The sequence below is a fragment of the Bubalus kerabau genome, chromosome 1, assembly GCF_029407905.1.
Source record: "Bubalus kerabau isolate K-KA32 ecotype Philippines breed swamp buffalo chromosome 1, PCC_UOA_SB_1v2, whole genome shotgun sequence".
Classification (NCBI taxonomy): Eukaryota; Metazoa; Chordata; class Mammalia; order Artiodactyla; family Bovidae; genus Bubalus; species Bubalus kerabau.
This window is the reverse complement of record NC_073624.1, coordinates 109,786,158-109,808,124: the sequence shown is the minus strand read 5'-3', so window position 1 is coordinate 109,808,124 and position 21,967 is coordinate 109,786,158. Positions and strand designations below refer to the sequence as shown.

Genomic DNA, 21,967 nt, shown 5'->3' with positions numbered 1-21,967 from the left:
TGGAAAATATAGCATATTTTTATTTAATACAGTAAACTGCTAGAAGGAACCTAAATATTTAAAACTAGCAAATTGTTTTACTTATAATTTACTCTTTTAATGTTTAAATAAATTGTGGAAAAACAAAATTTTACTAATCAGTATCTATGATTGATGGGATTCATTTGATTTAATAAAAGTACCACCTTTCAGACTTTCAACGAGTAGATATAATTAGATAATAAATATATAAATGTTAAAAATAAATTCCAAGAAGTAATCAGGACTTGATCTAGTCAGTCTTGAGTAGATCGTCTAGAAAATCCATCAATTTGACATTTCCTTAAACTAGGGTATTGTCGCTGATTTATGAAACAACTATACAGATTACTGGAAATGATTGTCTATAAATTATTATCTAATTTGGGAGATTAAAAAGTTATTTGGTCTTGGCTCCTCATTTTGTAGATGGTAAAACTAAGGCCCTTTCAGGGTTAGGAAGTTGTAGACATATGCCCAATGAAATACCACTCAGCTAAAAAAGGAATGCATTTGAGTCTGTTCTAATGAAGTGGATGAACCTAGAGCCCATTATACAGAGTGAAGTAAGTCAGAAAGAGAAAGACAAATATGGTATATTAACACATATATCTGGAATCTAGAAGGACGGTACTGACGATCCTACATACAGGGCAGCAATGGAGACACAGAGAATAGACTTCTGGATTCAGTGGGAGAGGGGAGGGCGGAATGACCTGAGAGAAGAGCATTGAAACATGTACATTACTGTATGCAGAATGGATGGCCAGTGCCAGTTCCTGCATGAAGCCAGACACCCCGGGCCTGTGCTCTGTGACAGCCTGGAGGGATGGTTGGAGAGGGAGGTGTTAGCGGTGTTCAGGATCAGGGGACAGATGTAGGCCTATGGCTAATTCATCTTGATGTATGGCAGAAGCCATCACAATATTGTAAAGTAATTATCCTCTAATTAACCTAAATTAAATAAATTAAAAAATTAAGTCCCTTTCAAATAACCTGTTTGTCTGCAACCATACACAGTTCTAATGGCAAGATAAGGATTAGAAACCCAGTCATTTTATTATTCTTTTTTTATAACTCATAATTCAGTGCTGCATCATAATTATAAATAATTTTACCAGATAGATGAGACAAACCAAGTTAATAAGTCAATTAATTAAAATATTTATTTCATTTTAATATTCAATGCAAAATTAGTTTCTAAGGGAAGAACAGTAACATATATAAAAATAATAACAAACTTGAAGATAAGATGGGCAAAGTGCTCATTAGAAGAAAAATGACCAGCACAGAGAAACACTATTATAAAAACCACTGAAACAAACCTGGTATCTTAAATGGAAAATAAGCATTCCATAAGAAAGAAATGATTATCCTAATGACCAGCCTGTTCCTCAAACTGGGAAAGCTTGGAAAGTAGACAGATTACCATAGAATGCCTAACGTTGAGGCTAACTATCCTACAACACTTGCAGTAATGAGAATGAGATGCTTTCACTCTATCAGCAGGAGGAAATCTGCTAGAAACCATGTGGGGCTATATTCTGAATGTGCCCATTCTTTTTTTTTTTTTTTTAATTTTATTTTATTTTTAAACTTTACATAATTGTATTAGTTTTGCTAAATATCAAAATGAATCCGCCACAGGTATACATGTGTTCCCCATCCTGAACCCTCCTCCCTCCTCCCTCCCCATACCTTCCCTCTGGGTCGTCCCAGTGCACCAGCCCCAAGCATCCAGTATTGTGCATCAAACCTGGGCTGGCAACTCGTTTCATACATGATATTATACATGTTTCAATGCCATTCTCCCAAATCTTCCCACCCTCTCCCTCTCCCGCAGAGTCCATAAGACTGTTCTATACATCAGTGTCTCTTTTGCTGTCTCGTACACAGGGTTATTGTTACCATCTTTCTAAATTCCATATATATGCGTTAGTATACTGTATTGGTGTTTTTCTTTCTGGCTTACTTCACTCTGTATAATAGGTGAACATGCCCATTCTTTAGAGGCCAGAAAAAAATGCTGTAACCTATGTGAGGCCTTTTACAAAGATAGCGTTTCTCCCCAGGGTGCTGCTGTCCCAGTATTTTGCAAGCATACTTCTGAAGCTTTCATAACTCCTTAAATTATAGCAAGGTATATGAAGTTCTGTGTTTTTCATAACCTTTTCCACTCATGTTTCTCTGTTCACTCTGATTTTGCTCCCAGCCATTTACTGTATGTTTTATTGTTTCCCTGATACTTCCTTCTAAAACATGATATCTAGGAAATTACATTTTTAAACACAATTTAACTGAAATTTTAAGTAGTAATTTTTAAAAGTTTTTTGTATTAGTTGTTTCATGTACACCTAAAAATAAAATCTTAGAAAATTTTGATAGCATAAATATATATGATAAACATATCTTTGTCACAAGATTGTAAGTACCAGAAGGCAACAGTAACTGCTGTCTCATTAAACTTTAGGTTTACCACCATATGCGTTATCCATGTTGGCTAATCTAAATTGATATGCAAGATACATATTTAAGAATTCAAAAAAAGAAATTTAACAATTACTGTAAGAGTTGAGTAAAGAGTGACTACTCTTGGTAAAAGTAGTCAAATTTTTTTATTTTTTCAAATAGGAAATTTGGAGGGAGGAGAAATTGGATGAATGTGGTCAAAAGGTACAAACTTCCAGTTATAATACAAAAATACTAGGGATGTATTAAGTTGGTACAAAAGTAATTGTGGTTTCAGACTGTGGTTTTTAAATCATTTTAACTAGGTTCAAACACATCTTTATTAATCAAAATAGGAATTATTACAATCAACACATTTTTTGCTAATGAGAGATAAGTTTGTTTATTCCTGTAGCATAAAAGTCCATGCCTTGGGATTTCAGGAACTCTTAGAAGGCATTTTATGCCTCTTGCCTGCTGTGGAAGATCTGCCCTGCAAAAAGTTGTTGAGATGCTTGAAGAAGTGAGAGTCACTTAGCGAGAAGTCAGGTGAATATTGCAGATGAGGCAAAACTTCATAGCCCAATTCGTTCAACTTTTGAAATGTTGGTTGTGTGATGTGTGGTCAGGTGTTGTCGTGGAGAAAAATTGGGCCCTTTCTGTTTTGGCCCCAACAGAAATTATGTCATTTCTGTTGACCAATACCGGCTGCAGGCATTGCTGTTTTCAGTGTATTTCATCAGTTTGCTGAGCATACTTTTAAGATGTAATGGTCTCACTAGGATTCAGAAAGCTCCAGTGAATCAGACGGGCAGCAGACCACCAAGCAGTGACCATGACTGTTTTTTGGTGCAAGTTTGGCTTTGGGAAGTGCTTAGGAGTTTCTTGGTCCAGCCACTGAGCTGCTCACCACTGGGTGTCGTATAAAATCCAGTTTTTGTCCCATGTCACAATCAGATCTAGAAATGGTTTGTTTTTGTGTAGAATAAGAGAAGACAACACTTCAAAATAATTATTCTTTTGATTTACGGTCAGCTCATGAGGCACCCATTTATCGAGCTTTTTCACCTTTCCAATTTGTTTCAATTTCCGGATAACCATAGAATGATCCATATTAAGTTCTTTGGCAACTTCTCTTGTAGTTGTTTCTTAAATTAAAGAAAGTAGGGAAAACCACTAGGCGATTCAGGTATGACCTAAATCAAATCCCTTATGATTATACAGTGGAAGTGAGAAATAGATTTAAGGGACTAGATCTGATAGAGTGCCTGATGAACTATGGATGGAGGTTCATGACACTGTACAGGAGACAGGAATCTAGACCATCCCCATGGAAAAGAAATGCACAAAAGCAAAATGGCTGTCTGAGGAGGCCTTACAGATAGCTGTGAAAAGAAGAGAAGTGAAAAGCAAAGGAGAAAAGGAAAGATATACCCATTTGAATGCAGAGTTCCAAAGAATAGCAAGAAGAGATAAAGCCTTCCTCAGTGATCAATGCAAAGAAATAGAGGAAAACAACAGAATGGGAAAGACTAGAGATGTCCTCAAGAAAATTAGAGATACCAAGGGAACATTTCATGCAAAGATGGGCTCGATAAAGGACAGAAATGGTATGGACCTAACAGAAGCAGAAGATATTAAGAAGAGGTGGCAAGAATACACAGAAGAACTGTACAGAAAAGATCTTCACGACCAAGATAATCACGATGGTGTGATCACTCACATAGAGCCAGACATCCTTGAATGTGAAGTCAAGTGGGCCTTAGAAAGCATCACTACGAACAAAGCTAGTGGAGGTGATGAAATTCCAGTGGAGCTATTTCAAATCCTGAAAGATGATGCTATGAAAGTGCTGCACTCAATATGCCAGCAAATTTGGAAAACTCAGCAGTGATCACAGGACTGGAAAAAGGTCAGTTTTCATTCTAGTCCCAGAGAAAGGCCATGCCAAAGAATGCTCAAACTACTGCACAATTGCACTCATCTCACACGCTAGTAAAGTAATGCTCAAAATTCTCCAAGCCAGGCTTCAGCAATACTTGAACTGTGAACTTCCAGATGTTGAAGCTGGTTTTAGAAAAGACAGAGGAACCAGAGATCAAATTGCCAGCATCTGCTGGATCATTTAAAAAGCAAGAGAGTTCCAGAAAAACATCTATTTCTGCTTTATTGACTATGCCAAAGCCTTTGACTGTGTGGATCACAATAAACTGTGGACAATTCTGAAAGAGATGGGAATACCAGACCACCTGACCTGCCTCTTGAGAAACCTATATGCAGGTCAGGAAGCAACAGTTAGACCTGGACATGGAACAACAGACTGGTTCCAAATAGGAAAAGGAGTACATCAAGGCTGTATATTGTCAACCTGCTTATTTAACTTATATACTGAGTACATCATGAGAAATGCTGGGCTGGAGGAAGTACAAGCTGGAATCAAGATTGCTGGGAGAAATATCAATCACCTCAGATATGCAGATGACACCACCCTTATGGCAGAAAGTGAAGAGGAACTAAAGAGCCTCTTGATGAAAGTGAAAGAGGAGAGTGAAAAAGTTGGCTTAAAGCTCCACATTCAGAAAACTAAGATTATGGCATCTGGTCCCATCACTTCATGGGAAATAGATGGGGAAACAGTGGAAACAGTGTCAGACTTTATTTTTGGGGGCTCCAAAATCACTGCAGATGGTGACTGCAGCCATGAAATTAAAAGACACTTACTCCTTGGAAGGAAAGTTATGACCAACCTAGATAGCATATAAAAAGCGGAGACATTACTTTGCCAACAAGGGTCCGTCTAGTCAAGGCTATGGTTTTTCCAGTGGTCATGAGTGGATGTGAAAGTTGGATCGTGAAGAAAGCTGAGTGCAGAAGAATTGATGCTTTTGAACTGTGGTGTTGGAGAAGTCTCTTGAGAGTCCCTTGGACTGCAAGGAGATCCACCAGTCCATCCTAAAGGAGATGAGTCCTGGGTTTTCTTTGGAAGGACTGATGGTAAAGCTGAAACTCCAATACTTTGGCCACCTCATGCGAAGAGTTGACTCATTGGAAAAGACTCTGATGCTGGGAGGGATTGGGGACAGGAGGAGAAGGGGACGACAGGGGATAAGATGGCTGGATGGCATCACCCACTCAATGGACATGAGTTTGGGTAAACTCCGGGAGTTGGTGATGGACAGGGAGGCCTGGCGTGCTGCAATTCATGGGGTTGCAAAGAGTCAGACATGACTGAGTGACTGAACTGAACTTGTAACAGGATCAGCTTTGATCATTGCTCCCAGTTGGTCTTTGTCAACTTCCGACGGCCAGTGACTATGCTCTTCATCTCCAAGGCTCTCGTCTGTTTGCAAAACTTCTTGAACCACCACTGCACTGTACCTTTGTTAGCAGTTCCTGGGCCAAATGCATTGTTTTTGTTGAGAATTGTGTCTGCTGCTTTCTGACCTATTTGTACTTGAATAAGAAAATCACATGAGTTTGCTTTTTGTCTAACATCATTTATATAGTCTAAAATACATGTAAAATTAACAGCAAGTAACAAGTTATTAGCAAAAAAAACTAAACTGAGAAGTGCACATTAAAATGATTTACAACATAGCCACATTTGTTTAAGATTGTATTCCAATATCAAACATTAAAGTTCAGCAATGTAAAACTCAATTACTTTTGCACTAGCCTAATGTTCAATATAATGTACAGTATCATATAATCGTTAACACTGCTATATGATATACTTGCTTAGAGAATAGATCCTCAAAATTGCACAACAAGGGAAACAAGCATTATGTCATATCTATACTATATGAAATATATCAAGTGACCTTCTTGTGGTAGTCATTTCACAATATATGTCAAGTCATGATGTTGTATACCTTAAACTTTTACAATGCTTTATGCCACGTCTATCTAAATAAATCTAAAAGGGGAAAAAAAGAGGAATCTAAACTGAAATATAGAAATAGAAATGTATTATTTTGTGGAAAGGGAGGAAAAACAAAAGGTAACACTAGCAGACAGTGGTAATAGGTACCCCTGTATGCTCGATTATTTATCTGTAAGCCAGAGCTGTCTGGTAACTTGAAACATGAGAATCACTGAGATCTGGACTCTTACATCATCAATAATCTAGCATTCTTTCCTTTAAGGAGTTAGCCTTTGCTGGGTTATTTAGATTCAGGGGTTTTTAGGGAGGAAGAGTGACATTATTTGTTCTACATCTGAAACTGGTTTATATCTGCCTGAAGCCAGCCTGGAGACATCCAAATCCCCTTTGTCTGTGAGTGAAGCAGAAATAAATCTGGGTGATGAACCTGATCACTATATCATCACACACCACATCTTTGAGTTCTTATGAAAAGTGCTTCTATTATGTCATTTTTTTTTTTTTTTTGTAGGATAGGAAAGAAAAATACTCATCATTGCTTCTTACCTCCTGGGTACTGTAAACATCTTTTTTTTCTATTGTAAGTTAAGAAGAATTACAGTACCACAAAAGATGACTTAACCCACCTTCCTGCACCCTATTCCCAATAAAGTCTCTTCATTCTCTACCTTATTGAACTTACTGAACTTTCTTTTCCTGTGATCATTTCCTTTATGGAATTTTTATGATTTTACTGTTTTAATCAAGCTTGAAGGATTACATATACACCATTCTCTCTCCTAATACTGAATTCAGTGATGGTATTTTTTGCAATTATTTTATTTCTTCTCTAATTTTTTTACATATTTGAACTAAAGGGTATGGTAGAAATAGAATCTAATCTGAATCTTCAATGTCGTTTGCTTGTTTTTGAACACTGAACAAGTTGATTAAGCTCAGTAACCCATAGTGACCTCATTTGTAAAATAAGACCAATACTAATTAACAGTGTAAGAATAATATAAAAGCATAAAGGTAATATGTTTAATACTTCAGTGGATATTCAATAAGTAATAAGCTTTATATGGTTGGTAACTGCTTGATGCAGTGGCAAAAGGCATGGGCTTTCAAGACATTCAGACTTTTTTTTTTTTTTTTAATCTTTGGGCCACACCACATTGCATGTAGGATCTTAGTTCCCCAAGCAGGGATCAGACCCACACCCCCTGCATTGACAGCACAGAGTCTTAACCACTGGCATGTCAAGAAAGTCCCCAAATCTTTTAAGATAGGATTGTTAGCTGTGCAGGTCACTTGTTATTCCTGAGCCTTCTTCCTCATTCATAAAAAGCCCCTTATATGAATTAGAAATATGAAGCTCCTACTTTGGCCATGCCAGGAATACAGCAAGTACTTGGGCTTATATTGTTTATTGACTGAACCTTTATTGAATTGCCTTTTACACACATTTAAATTCATCCATGATTATTTTCTTGCATTTTTGGTTTTGCGTCTTTATTACCACTTAATGGGCTGTTTTTGTGTTAAGGTTAACCTTAAGAACTAAAGTACATCTTATATGCTAGATATTTCCCTGTTAAGAATTGAATCCAGTTTGAGGCAGAAACGTTTTTAAAGGTCAGCCATGGATTATTATTGCTCTTTCTTAGTCCTTTAATTCAATAGATAAGCTCAAGGCAAAGTGAAATGAACTTGATGGCCTGTGTATCACAAGCTAGAAAACAGTTTCCCGTGAGTGAGACAAAGAATAATTTTCACCTGAGCTGGAGACTTGGGAATTTAGTGATTGTTCACTATCAACAGATTAGCAATGCGCTGAGATCAGGTCGTCCTGTGTTTGAACTGCAGCTTTCTACATTTATGGTTTTGTGTGTTTAATGTAGCTACTCTGGTTTTCAATTTTCTCATCTGTAAAATCCAGGTTAATTAAGGACATTCCTTAATTAAAAAAAATGAGGTACAGAGCAACTAATATAGAGACTGAAAATACGTTTCATCTCACAAACGTAATCTAAAAGTTAGTTGGTACTGGCTGAATGAGGGTGAGGTGTTAAGGACCCGTGTGGGGCTAAGTGAGAACACCTTCTGTGCACCCGAAGGTATAGGATGGGAGGAGTGGGCACATGTAAGTCAGATGTTTGCTTCTGGTGGTTTGTTGCCCTGATTCTCAATAGACATTCAGTGAGTGCTATTGCCATCATTATTACTGAGATACAACGAATGGTTACATGTTTTTCTAAGTTGTAATGTATAGAACCTAAGGAAGCTAGTTATCTACATTTTTTATATACTTGCCAAGATACATTATTACATGATATTTTTTATTTATGGTCCTTTGATATTTTCCCACCTCACTAGCTTTATAACTTAATAAGTTGCTTATGAGTTCTTACTGAACAAAATAGGTCAAGTTAAGTAGTTAGCAAATTAATAATATTTCATTTCAAAATGGGTTTTAATAATGATAGATTTCTGACTTGGAACAAAGAAGGAGTATGCTTTTGGAGATGATTTTCAAACATCTACCACTTAAATATGAAAATTTGAATCTCAAAAGCACCATGGACTTAGGATTCTCCTGTATTTTCTCTGTGCCCATAACTTACTGTTCTACAAATTCGTTTTTTTAAATAAATTGAAAGTAGAAGCCATATTAAATGCAATGATTGTCAACTTCTAAAAAGATATCTATGAGCAGTTGAAGACTATAAGTAGAATTTCAGATTAATTCCAAACAGAACCTCATAAAGCAGACCCATCTTTGAGCTCTGACTCTGAAATTTCTACTGGCTTTATAATCCATTTCAGAGACAGTTGAATTTTGTTTATCATTAATTGTTTTAAATTTTTAAATATTTGATTTTATATTTTTATATAAATCATATCTAATATTTAGTATAAAGAAGTGGTTCACTCTCCCTAAGAAAAATTACTGTTTGCTTTATTTGGAAATGTTTATTAGTTCAACATTGTAAAAAGAAAATTGCCTGACAGTGTTTTACTTATTATGAGATATGATAATAAGACAATATAATTATTACAGAAACATGAAAAAAAATCTGTACCTAATCCTACCAATCTTAACAACTATGAGTATTTTGTGTATTTTATTCTAGTCTTCGGTCTTTGCTTCAGTATTTCTTGCATCTCAGCCTGAGCACTTGATTATGTCTAACCAAATTCTTCTTAAATGGAAACATGTTTTAAGCTTTAGGAAAAAAAAATCAAGCTATCGTTTTTATGATACTATAGTTTAAGGACTGTTTTCAGAACTAGAAACACATAGATGTGCAAGTGGTGCATACATTTTTGTTTATGTTACATGTAATTTGTCACCAATATTTTTTACTAACTGATGAGCAAAGGGCACTCAAAAGGCCTGGAGATGCAGATCAATTCAATTCATCAAACATATTTGTATTGACAACACTGTGGTAATGTAAAGAGAATTTGATTAAAATAAAAGGAAGTTAGCTCTTTCTTTGAAGCAAAGATGTACAACCAGTGTGGGTGATACCTTTAGGAAAATCCTCTGATTATTCCTCTACATGGAAAGAGCCATCACACTTATGATTAGTTAAGCTATTTTAAAAATCTGCTTGAAAAATAATGTAGGTCACCAGTTTGTTGCTTGGTCTCAGAAATTGAGTAGTTTCTACATTTGAAGTGTTTAATATAACTATACTATTTAACTTAAACACACAAATCATCTTACAATCTAATCTTCCTATCAAGTGGAATATTCTTTCAAACTATAAGTGTAGAAAGGAGAGGCAGGTGGTGATAAGAAGGCAACTGATATACTTTTGGCTTATTTCTGATTTTTTTCTCATGCTTGGCTGTTAATAAAAAGCTATTTGGTGGGCAAAATTTATATAAGTTGAAAATAATAGCTGACGGCTGAAAAGCCTTAGACTAGCTTTGCACTTGGTAATGGGCATGCTAAATAATTGTCACATATTCACTGGATTTTCCAAATGAAACTGGTAAATTCTACTTTACTTATTAAAGTATAAAATGCAAATAATTTCTGAAAAATTTAAGATCTAGCACCAATGCTTCATACCAAATATTTTTAGCTTTTTTTTTTTCCCCCAGCCACATCGCTTATGGACTCTCAGTTCCCAGACCAGGGACCAAACCCATGCCCCATTGCTTCTGCAGGGACTGAACCTGTGTCCGCTGCAGTGGAAGAAAGAAGCCCTAACTACTTGATCACCAAGGAATTCCCTTTAACTTCTTCATTTAATATTACTTTCTCAACAGAGTTTTCAACTTTAGTGGGCAGGACCTTGAACTTTGGTTGTTTAGGTCCTGCATAATACTCTCCATTTAGTAGTTATTCTATAAATACTTGAGTTCATAAAGGAAAAGAATGAATATGAATAAAAAAGAAAAAATGATTGTAGATAAGAAAGACCCAACCTTAAAAAATGAAATGGTAACAAAGCACATATGATTGAGAGTGAGACATTTCTAGATTTAAAAAAAAAATCAAAGCTTTACTGCATACTACATTTTTGACTTAGGCATTTCACTTAATTTTGCCCAACACAAGTTTTCTCATCTGTGAAATCGACGTGATGATGACTTCAGGGGAATCAAATGAGATAATGGATGAGAGTACTTCTCACAGAATCTGAAAATGTATAAACATGTGATATAAACACATGTGGAATATAAACATGTGATATGATGCTGTTGCAAATGTTCTTGGAAAACTGCACGTCAGATTGATTTTCTTTTGATTTTCTTGTCAGGTGAAGCGTACATGCGATTAAGCATGCTCCCTGAAGCAGAGCATTGGTATATGGAATCCCTGAGATCCAAGACTGACCACATCCCTGCTCATCTTACCTATGGGAAACTGCTTGCTCTTACAGTGAGTAGCTGTCTCTTTCACCCTTTAGAAATTGGTTCTCCTGTGCAGATTGAGGTCGATAGGGTCTGAGGTACCTGTTCCTGGCCAGTTAATCTAGACTGTTAGGATGTATTGATGGTCGTACTAAATTAGAACAATATACAAAAATATAGAAAAATGAGTTCCTTTGGCTATGGCGTTTGCCATAGATAAAGTATGATGTGTATCCTTGATGTAACTTAGTTGAAATGTATAAATGGAGAACCCAAAATATGTGATTATATAATCAACTTGTCAAAATAGCAGTATTTTCATAAAGATTATGTTCTGTAAGCCAATGTTAACCCCAGATTGGCTATAATACCTGATTCTTTCCAAAAAGCAAGTATTATATAAGGCATTGCATGCGTGTCCATCAGTGTCGCCTAGAATTCCTGTAACTGGAAGTCATTCTGTAAGAGAAATGCACCCATAATTAGGCTCACCAATATATGATGAGTCTCTTGGACATATTTCTGTGAAAGCGATATTGGAAGCATAAGGACTTGTCAACCACTGTGACTTACAAAAAAATTGTAATTTTATGTGCTTCAAGTAATAATAATATTCTTTTTGTTTTCTACAATAGGAGATTGTTCAAAATATTTAAATAACTTTTCTGAGCTCACCAACTAATAAATGGTACAACTAGCCTTCAGTCTGAATCTAAATCTATTGTCTGTGTTATTTTAATCATATCCCTTAATTTCTCTCCAGTGTTACTAAAAATAAGTGAATATTAGCAAAACATAGAGACAATGGCCAGGAAAGTAATTCCTAAGTAAATTCATAGAAAGGTATCTTATAATTGTTTAAAAATAATGTTATTTCCCATAGAAGATGATAAGCTAAACAAAGTACTACCATTCCATTCTAAGATACCACTAAAATGCTATCAAAGAGATTATATAGGCAGACTAAGTAACCAGAAAATGCCTCACTACAACACATCTAAGTATGCTTAATAGAATACAACAGATATGCTCTTAATGCATGGCTGAGCTCAAAGCGTAGGAAGAGAATTTCCCCAGGATGGAAATAAAGCAGTAACTAAACACCAGAACAGTAAACAGTAGGCTGATCTTAAAGTTGATTTGGGATAGTTTACTAGTCTTAACAACCCATGGGAAGGAGCTTCTTGTCTGTCTTTCCTTCTTGATGGAGTAAGAGATGAAGTCTTGAACCAACAGAAGGCCAGGAATTAGGTGTCTGAATAAAGTAGGTAAGTTCATATCCTCTGTGAAGGAACAATGTAGAAACAGTGCACACACTGATAAAAGAGGGCAGCATGAAAGTTTGCCTTTCTCAGCTGGAACCTGAAGTCTTTGCAGAGAAGTTGTCACCGCTGTCCTCCCCTCGCTGGTGTTTGGGTTTTGAATTTACTTTACTTGAATGAGCAAGGAATTCCTAGGCCAGGAAATTAAAGTCAGTTCACTGAAAAGTCTAGCTGAAGATGATACTAAATGTGTCTTTTGAAAAGACATATTTAAATCTAGAGGGAGATATAGAGTGGGTTTTAAAAAGAACAGTGAGCACAGAAAAGGTGATTGTGTGAGTAAATCAGAATAAATTTTTACTGAATAAAATATTGAGAGGGAATAACCTCGTAGGAACAATCAGAATGGGAGGGAAGGTGATATTTAAGTTGATTTTTGGAACTCAGGTAGCAGAAAAAGGTGTTACAACTGATTCATCAAAACAGAATAAACCACTGTCTAAAGGAGGTTTGGAATGGGATAAAAATAAGGAATCTAGAGACTCAAGACTTGGTGGTAGCTGACGTAGAAGAGAGTGCATTAAGGAGAATAAAATAGGGTAATCAGTTGTCTCTCCCCATGTGCACAGCCCTAGTAACCAAGCACTCACTGCAGGTCAAGGGAAGGTATGTTTTTAGTAGTGAAGCAGTTGAATGAGACAGCTCCCTAACTCTGCAACAGCTTGCCCAGTCGAGGGTGGAATGCAGAGGGGAATGACAAGAGGACTGGTCAGATGTTTTCCAGAGGAGTACTCAGACTGTCAATACCCCTCCCCTATTACATGCAGAACACAACTACACAAGAGTTGATACCCCCAACTGGCAACACATGTACACAAACCTCACCGCCCAAGAAATGGTAGCATTTTTATGTGGAGAAACTGAATCACTCTGGGGAAAAGATTCCCATATACCTACATTTAGAGATCTCTGAAAATGACCTGCTCCCTAACCAGACATGCAAAAGTGACTCTTTCCAGTCTAGAAAACACGTTTATGCCTAGGGAATTCATTCAGCTTTTATTAACTCAACTTGTAAACTAACAGTGGGCAATCAGAGATCATCTGTCATATTAGGAAACCCTCAAATGTAAAAGATTGGAGCTGAAACAAATGGATTAGCAAAAGGAAATGAGGGAACAGAAGGAAAAAAATTGTTTGAGATGGTAGTATAGCATTTTGTGCAGTGCAGGATGACATAAAAAAATAAATATGAAAAAATAAGAGCTTTTAGAAATTAAAAAGTGATGGCAAAACAATTTTTATTTGAGGGGTAGGAGAATAAAGATGTGGAAATGTTTTCATATACAAACAAAAAAATGAAATAAAATATGTGAAAGAAAGAATTATGAAAGAAATTAACGTGGGGCCCCCAAAAATAAGGAACAGAGAAAGGGAAAGAACATGACTCAGAATTGGAGGGTATGAGCTGCTCCTTGGGCCATTTACAAGATCATACTACGTCTAGTCTAATCAGTTAGAAAAAATGTGTTTCACCTTACGAAAACCTTTTCCATTTCCTAATCTGATAGGATGGTAATTCACACAGCTCCAAATAAGAAGAGAATTCATATTTAGCTCTTGCTGCAACTACTGCCTTTAGATGTTCTTATGGAATTAAAATAGAAACATTTTAAATTAGGTTGATCAATGGCCACCTTCAAAGAACACCACCATCAAAAATAAAATTTTTAAATGCCTGATTTATCTTTCCTCCAATAAAATCACTTGGAAAAGAAAAACATTGAAAACTTATGTGTACCTAATTCTGAATATACCTAGACTGTGACATATCTTTGTATATAGAAACCACGTATCCTTTATTTTTCCTTCTTGTTTTCAAGCCTGAATATTTTAAGTTTCCTGTACTAAAACTATGATTTTACAAGCTGCTTTATTTTTCAGAAGATATTTTTAAAAACAAAATTTTGCAGTTTTCATTTACTGAACCATATGGAAGGAAGGGAAGAAAAGACATGTATTACAATTCAAATTCTAATCCCCGCCCCCGACAGAACTTTTATAGCTTCCAACTTGCTGAGTAGATGAAATATAAACCCTGTTATGGAATGGCTTAAACTCACAGTGCCAAAAAGTCCAAAATCATCCTTAATAGTTTCTTTTTGAATTATGAGATTTGGCAAATTTCTGATCCCAGTGGATTGCCTTTGTCTAATTTTGGGTTTCTTAGCCTGGTGAAATGACATTGACTTAACATGAAATTGGCAAGGTAGAAAATGCCACACATTTTGACTTCTGAATGCTTTAAATATAAAATATTATAAAATGGAATTGGCTATACTCTGAAGAGAGAGTAAAAGAAATGGAATGGTGTTTTTACTGTTCCATCAGAACTGACCAAAGATGCAATACGTACTTTGCAACTGATTTGCAACAAAATTAGACTTATATTGTATATTAAGATTTCATATAAAGAATTATATTTTTCTGAAACAACTTCGACAAAAACAAAAATGTTGGTGCTTTTATTATAGCCAGTGGTATGTCTTTCAGAACATTTTTGTACAAAATTTTCTTTAAGAATTTTTAGTATAGATAGTATTTAGAAGAGTTCAAAAAGATTTAGGATTTCCCAGAATACTTTGACAAATTCCATAGATCAAATCCTTTTTTATTCCTCTGACAAAAATGTTCTTTTCCTCTCTCTGCCTGTTCAAATTTTATTTCCCTCTGTGAAGTCTTGCCTGCGTCTTTTAAGTGATTATTTTTTTTTTTCCTTTCTCTATACTTCCATGGTGCTGATTTTCAGTATCTCAGTAGTGGCACTTTTTCACTTGAATGGCGGATATAAATCTATGTCTTTTGACCCTGAATGTGGGGCAGAGAGTAACTCTTTACTTATCTTTTTATATCTTTAGTATAAGGCATTTCACAATCTTAGCCACTGTCCTTGCACCCTCCTTTGTATTTCTCTTGTTAAGTTATGTAAGGGCGGGGCATGTGTCATTTTCCCCCAGTTTTATTTAGATGTAATTGCTGTATAGTACTATATACGTTGGGCTTCCCCATTGGCTCAGCTGTAGAGAGTCCACTGGCAGTGCAGGAGACGCACAGACATGGGTTTGATCCCTGAGTCAGGAAGATCTCCTGGAGGATTAAATGGCACTCTAGTATTCTTGCTTGGGAAATCTCATGGACAGAGGAGCCTGCAGGTTACAGTCTCAGTTCAGTTCAGTCGCTCAGTCGTATCCGACTCTTTGCGACCCCATGAATCGCAGCACGCCAGGCCTCCCTGTCCATCACCAACTCCCGGAGTTCACTCAGACTCACGTCCATCGAGTCAGTGATGCCATCCAGCCGTCTCATCCTCTCTCATCCCCTTCTCCTCTTGCCCCCAATCCCTCCCAGCATCACAGTCTTTTCCAATGAGTCAACTCTTCGCATGAGGTGGCCAAAGTACTGGAGTTTCAGCTTTAGCATCATTCCTTCCAAAGAAATCCCAGGGCTGATCTCCTTCAGAATGGACTGGTTGGATCTCCTTACAGTCCAAGGGACTCTCAAGAGTCTTCTCCAACACCACAGTTCAAAAGCATCAATTCATTGGCACTCAGCTTTCTTCACAGTCCAACTCTCACATCCATACATGACCACTGGAAAAACCATAGCCTTGACTAGACGAACCTTTGTTGGCAAAGTAATGTCTCTGCTTTTTTTTTTTTTTTTTTTTTTTTTGTCTCTGCTTTTGAATATGCTATCTAGATTGGTCATAACTTTCCTTCCAAGGAGTAAGCGTCTTTTAATTTCATGGCTGCAGTCACCATCTGCAGTGATTTTTGGAGCCCCCCAAAATAGTCTGACACTGTTTCCACTGTTTCCCCATCTATTTCCCATGAAGTGATGGGACCAGATGCCATGATCTTCGTTTTCTGAATGTTGAGCTTTAAGCCAACTTTTTCACTCTCCTCTTTAACTTTCATCAAGAGGCTTTTTAGTTCCTCTTCACTTTCTGCCATAAGGGTGGTGTCATCTGCATATCTGAGGTAATTGATATTTCTCCCGGCAATCTTGATTCCAGCTTCTGCTACTTCCAGCCCAGCGTTTCTCATGATGTATTCTGCATATAAGTTAAATAAGCAGGGTGATGATATACAGCCTTGACGTACTTTTCCTATTTGGAACCAGTCTGTTGTTCCATGTCCAGTTCTAACTGTTGCTTCCTGACCAGCATACAAATTTCTCAAGAGGCAGGTTACAGTCTAAGGGGTTCCAAATATTTGGACACAAGTTAGTGACTAAATAACAACAATAAACTATGTAAGGTAAAGGTATACAGGTAGCTGATTTTTAAATATTCTTGTTTCCCTAGTCTGAATCTCGTTTTGCCAACACGTGCATTGAGATTTACTATCCATGCTAAGGCATCACTCTAATTCCTAGTGGTATATACTGAATAAATGAATGAGAGTGGCCTGATTGTGGAGTGGATTCAGTGTAATTTTCAAGACCCTGGAAGTCGAGGTAGGCACAAGAGGGTGTACATCTCCTGAATGCCTGTGATTGATATGTGTTATTTCATGAAGCTTTTTGATGTGTACTACCTTTATAAATGAGAAAACTGGGTTTCTAAGGTTTAGGACATGTCCCAAGAATAAATAAGCTACTCAATAGTAGAATTGGATACATCCTCAAGGACTTCTTAATTAAGCATCATTAATATCCATTCTATAAAAATAATTTTGTGTAATGCTTTCCTTTCTTTTATACCTGATTAGAGATGCTAAAAGTAAGCTAGTGCTCCTGCCTCCCCATAAGGTATGAAAATAGCTTATTTTTAGGCATTACCTCTAAGTACTAGTTTAGTTTGAATGGGTAAACACATTTTTATTATTAAGCTGTATAGCTCATGAATTTAGGACTTTTCTTTTTGGCTGTTGACACTTTTAAGGTCCTGTGTTCCTCAATCACCAATGTTCCAGGGTGCCCTAGAAAATAGTTCTGCTTTAGGGTCATTGGTAGCCTCCATGTTTAAATATAGTTGGGCCTGGGTGACCCAACTATAGAATATATAGAGCTTTCATACCAATGTCATGTCCAGTAAAAATACTAAACACAAGTTCTCTTTAAAATTGTGATTTATTCCTTATTTGAACTTTGTTACCTAGGACTAATGCCATGAATTTAAAATTGGACAAGCATTGAGAAAGGAAGGAATAAGTTTCCATTATCACCATGTTTCATATGGTTTTATAGTTGTTTCTAAAACCATGTATGTACTTTAGTTGTGTGTACATCCTTACTTTTTTTTTTTTTGGTCCTCCTTTTGTCCTTGTTCAATTTATTTCAGCCAAATATTTTGTAGTTTTTTGGAGCCAGTAAAATTAGTATTGATCTAAATTGTAGTAAAAGGAACTTGGCCGTTAGGTCATTTTCCAGATTTAGGTTAGTAAGAGAGAAGGAAGGATATGGGAGACTCTGACAGTAATTCTTGATACAGCAAACCTTTATTTTGGCTACTGCATGGAAGTACTGAGCCAGATTTCTGTGTCTAGCCAAAGTTAATTGGGCTACATAAAACTCCAGTTGAGGAAGTACTGAAGTTCCATGGAAAAGTTCCCTAGCCCAGGCTAGAATGGTGTCAGTGCAGTTTATCTCAAGTGCAGCCCTGTGTGTTTCCTTGGGCCTTTTGTAATGATTATTACTGTTTAGAGCTGAGATTAGTTTTCCATTTGGTCTTCTCTAAAGCAAAACTCTTCCCACTTTGCACGCTGACTAACATTTAGGTTCCTTTGTTTTATTATAATCACCGTACAGTCATGTTTAGATTGGAGGGAGTAGGAAACAAAAAATTTTCCTGTGACTCACTGAATGATTATTATGGATATATCCCATTGAAGTTACAAAACTTATTCAGTGAAAAGAGAAGGCATGTATCACATATATTGTGCTACTGAAATATTGAATGGAATATAGAAGAAAATTTGATTCAATGCAGTGTTCAGCTAAGCATTTTATATGAAGTTGCCGCATCTAAACTTACTAGCATTCTGGCAGTAATTCACTTATCGTTGTATTATTTTTAGTCTAAATTGTAATGAATCTGATAGTTCTTTTTATGCATTTTGATATGTAGAATCAATCTTTTTTAAAATTTAGGTATAGTTATAAAATCAATCTTATAATTACTCTACTTGTTGCCGCCAAGTGACCTACGAATCCAAGTACCTCTGAAGTATCTCAGATTTTTATTCTGCTTTTTTATGTCAGTTATTGAAAGTCATTGTTAAGAGATATTTTCTTTTGCCAGATATTCTCAGAAATAGTAAAATCAAAATACTCAAATTCTCAGGCATTGAAAGTCACATGAAATAATCATACCTAGCTTTATATCTAAGTATCATGATGCTATGTTTGAAAAGCATATTTAAGGAAAAGGAAATGGCAACCCACTCTAGTATCTTGCCTGGAGAATTCCATGAACAGAGGAGCTGGGCAGGCTACAGTCCGTGGGATTGCAGAGTCGGACACGACTGAGTGATTAGCTTTTCTTTTTTAAAAGGTGTTACTGACCGCATACATTTTCAAAAAAAATGTCTTTCATTCCAGTGATTGGACCAACACTTCCAAAAGAAAGTTGCCTTTTTTTCCCTTGTAACATCTGGATGTGTGTGTGTGTGTGTGTGTGTGTGTATTTATACAAACAGATCTACACACAGAGGCATAAATGTAAATGAAGCCACATCTGTTCTAAAATGTGAGAGATTTCATTTCTGAAGCCTCATCAGCAGTAAATAGTACAGGTGAACCTATTTTCAAAGCAGAAACAGAGACACTAGACATAGAGAACAATGACACCAAGGAGAGAGAAGTTGGGATAAGGTGGGAGAGTGGGATTAACATACCTGCACTGCTGCTGTGCTTTGCTGTGCTGTGCTCAGTTGCTCAGTCAGGTCTGACTCTGTGACCGCATGGACTGTAGCCTGCCAGGCTCCTCTGTCCATGGGAATTCTCTAGGCAAGAACACTGGAGTGGGTTGCCATGTCCTCCTCCATTTATACACTACAATGTATAAAATAGATAACTAATGAGAGCCTACTGTATAGCACAGGAGAAGAAAAGGTACAGTCTCTTCATAGGACGTATATTAAGTTAACCTTAAAAATGCATTTCAGTATCCATTAGGTTTGATTCCACTTATACAAGGTACCTAGAATAGTCAAATTCATAGAGTCAGAAAGTATACTGCTGGATGCCTAAATAGCCTGGGAGTGGGGAGGGAAAATGGGGACTTAGTGTTTAATGAGGACAGAGTTTCAGTTTAGGAAGGTGCAAAATTCGAGATGGATGACGGTGAGAGTTGCACAACGACGTGAAGGTACTTACTGCCACGGAGCTGTACAGTTCAGTATGGTCAAAACTGTATGTTTTACACTGTGCGACTTTTACCACAATTAAAAAAAAAAAAAAAAAAACATTAAAAAACTAAAGCAGGGGTACTCTTTGTTGCAATGTGTGGGCTTCTCATTGTGCCGGCCTGTCTTGTAGAGCAGGGGCCCTGGAGTGTGTGGACTTCAGTAGTTGTAGTGCGAGGCCTCAGTAGTCATGGTCTACAGGCTTACTTGTCCCAAGGCATGCGGAATCCTCTGGGATCAGGGATAGAACCTGTGTCCCCTGCAGGCAGATTCCTAACCACTGGACCATCAGGGATGTCCAGGAAATCTAATGTATTTCTTAATCTTATTTCTCTATAGGTATTTTCTTTTCTCTGACTTGAAGATTCTCTCTTTGTCTTCAGCTTTCTGTAGTTTGGACATAACCACGCCTCGGCTTATTATTTGGGGGTTTATCTGGCTTAGTGCTCTGTGTGTTTCCTGGATCTGTGGTTTGGCCTTTATTATATTTTGGAAAGTTGTGCATCAATATTACTTTAAATATTTCTTCTGCCCTCTTGTCTTTCTTTCCCATCTGATATTCCAATTACTGGTATGTTTGTTACATGTTTTGAGATGTTCCTATAGTTCTTGGATGTTCTGTGCTTTTCATTCATTTTTCTCATTACATTTCAGTATGGAAAGTTTCTATTGACTTATCTTTAAAGTCATTGATTCTTTCTGTGGTCATGTTGAGTCTTCTTATGATCTCATTAAATTTATTCTTGATTTCTGTTATGATATTGAGCATTACTTCTAATTCTTCCTTAGAATTTCTCTCTGCGTACATTATACATGTGTTCCTGCATGTTGTCTACTTTTTCTGTTAGAATCTTTAACATGTTCTTTTCTGACAGTTATAATGTATTTCATGTTTCAGTATCTTAGTATGGTTCTGACGCTAACTTCGTCTTTTTGGACTCTTTCTTTCCTTTTGTCATGCTATGTAATTTTTTTTGTGGGATGTTGGATATGTTGAATTCATCATAGATCATATTTCACAAAGATTATTCTTCTTCACCTGCCCTCACCAGGAGGGGATCTTTTTTGGTTCTTTACTGTGAGAACCTCATTGGTTTCTTTGGAAATTAAGACCATGAAAGAGTGGGAACCACACCCTCCACCCAAAGACTGGCCTTCAGGATTTTCTCACTCTCAGGCTAATCCACAGTTGGCTTCCAGCAAGTCATCAAAAGTACCACTTAAAGTGTACCCATCAATTCATAGCTCCTAATTTGATGAAGACTGTTTGGGAGGTTGATGTCTAATGAGTTCTATGAAGCCTTCATGGCACGTTTTTCCAGTCGAGAACAAGAGGGCCTGAGGTGTTGACAGTGATAATTTAGACCTGAACTGAAGACTATTAAATAGTCTATCTAGAGGCAGAGAAGTTCAGACTTACTATTTCCCATCTCTGTGTCACCTCTGTACTTGATTTTTTTCCTGTTTAGTGACCCACATTTTCCTTGATCTTACACATTTTCTCAGAGAGAGAAAATCTTATTCTGTAATAATGCCGAAATACCCATGTGTGTATGCTTCTCCTCGCACACTCTGCTGAGACTTGGGAAGGATCCAGTTTGGAGATATGCTTGTCATATGCATTTATACATACGAACTCATTCTCCTGGTAATCTGCCAGTCTCTGGCCGTTTACTGTGTGTGTGTTTTCCCTTTTTGCCTGGATTAAAGGTTCCTGTAATTGTGTATGTACTATCTCTGGTCACTTCACACTCTGGAAATTAAAGTGAATGAGCTTTGCTTACTAAACAATTCTTATTAAACATTGTTTAATATTTAATTTCAGTAGCTCTTTCTTTGTAAGTCACAGAAATTTATTATTCACAGAAGGTAACTCAAGAAACATTAGACTAGCAGAAAGTAGAAATTTGGTAACTTATGTTAAGTAACCTTATTCTTTCAAATACATGGGTTTTGAGATGGTTGATATCAAATGAACCTTTGTTAGCTTCAGGGCCTTTTAATGGTCTTAAAACAAGGAACGTTTTCTCCATAAGACTGACTTTCTAAATAATTTCCTGAATTTGGATATTGTAAAGAGAACTTGTAAGCCA

At 36.6% G+C, this 21,967-nt stretch overlaps 1 protein-coding gene across 14 annotated transcripts in view; it reads left to right on the top strand.

Moving 5' to 3' along the window:
* Positions 1–21,967, top strand: part of TMTC2 (transmembrane O-mannosyltransferase targeting cadherins 2) — a 420,522-nt gene that overhangs the window by 287,743 nt on the left and 110,812 nt on the right. For 13 of the 14 annotated variants that reach the window (XM_055586702.1, XM_055586726.1, XM_055586696.1 and 10 more), the window contains exon 8: positions 11,110–11,231. In XM_055586702.1, coding sequence (XP_055442677.1) covers positions 11,110–11,231 — 122 coding nt within the window. Of the gene's footprint in view, positions 1–10,447; positions 11,050–11,109; positions 11,232–21,967 lie in introns of those variants that run through there. The other variant, XM_055586769.1, reaches the window with a different exon arrangement.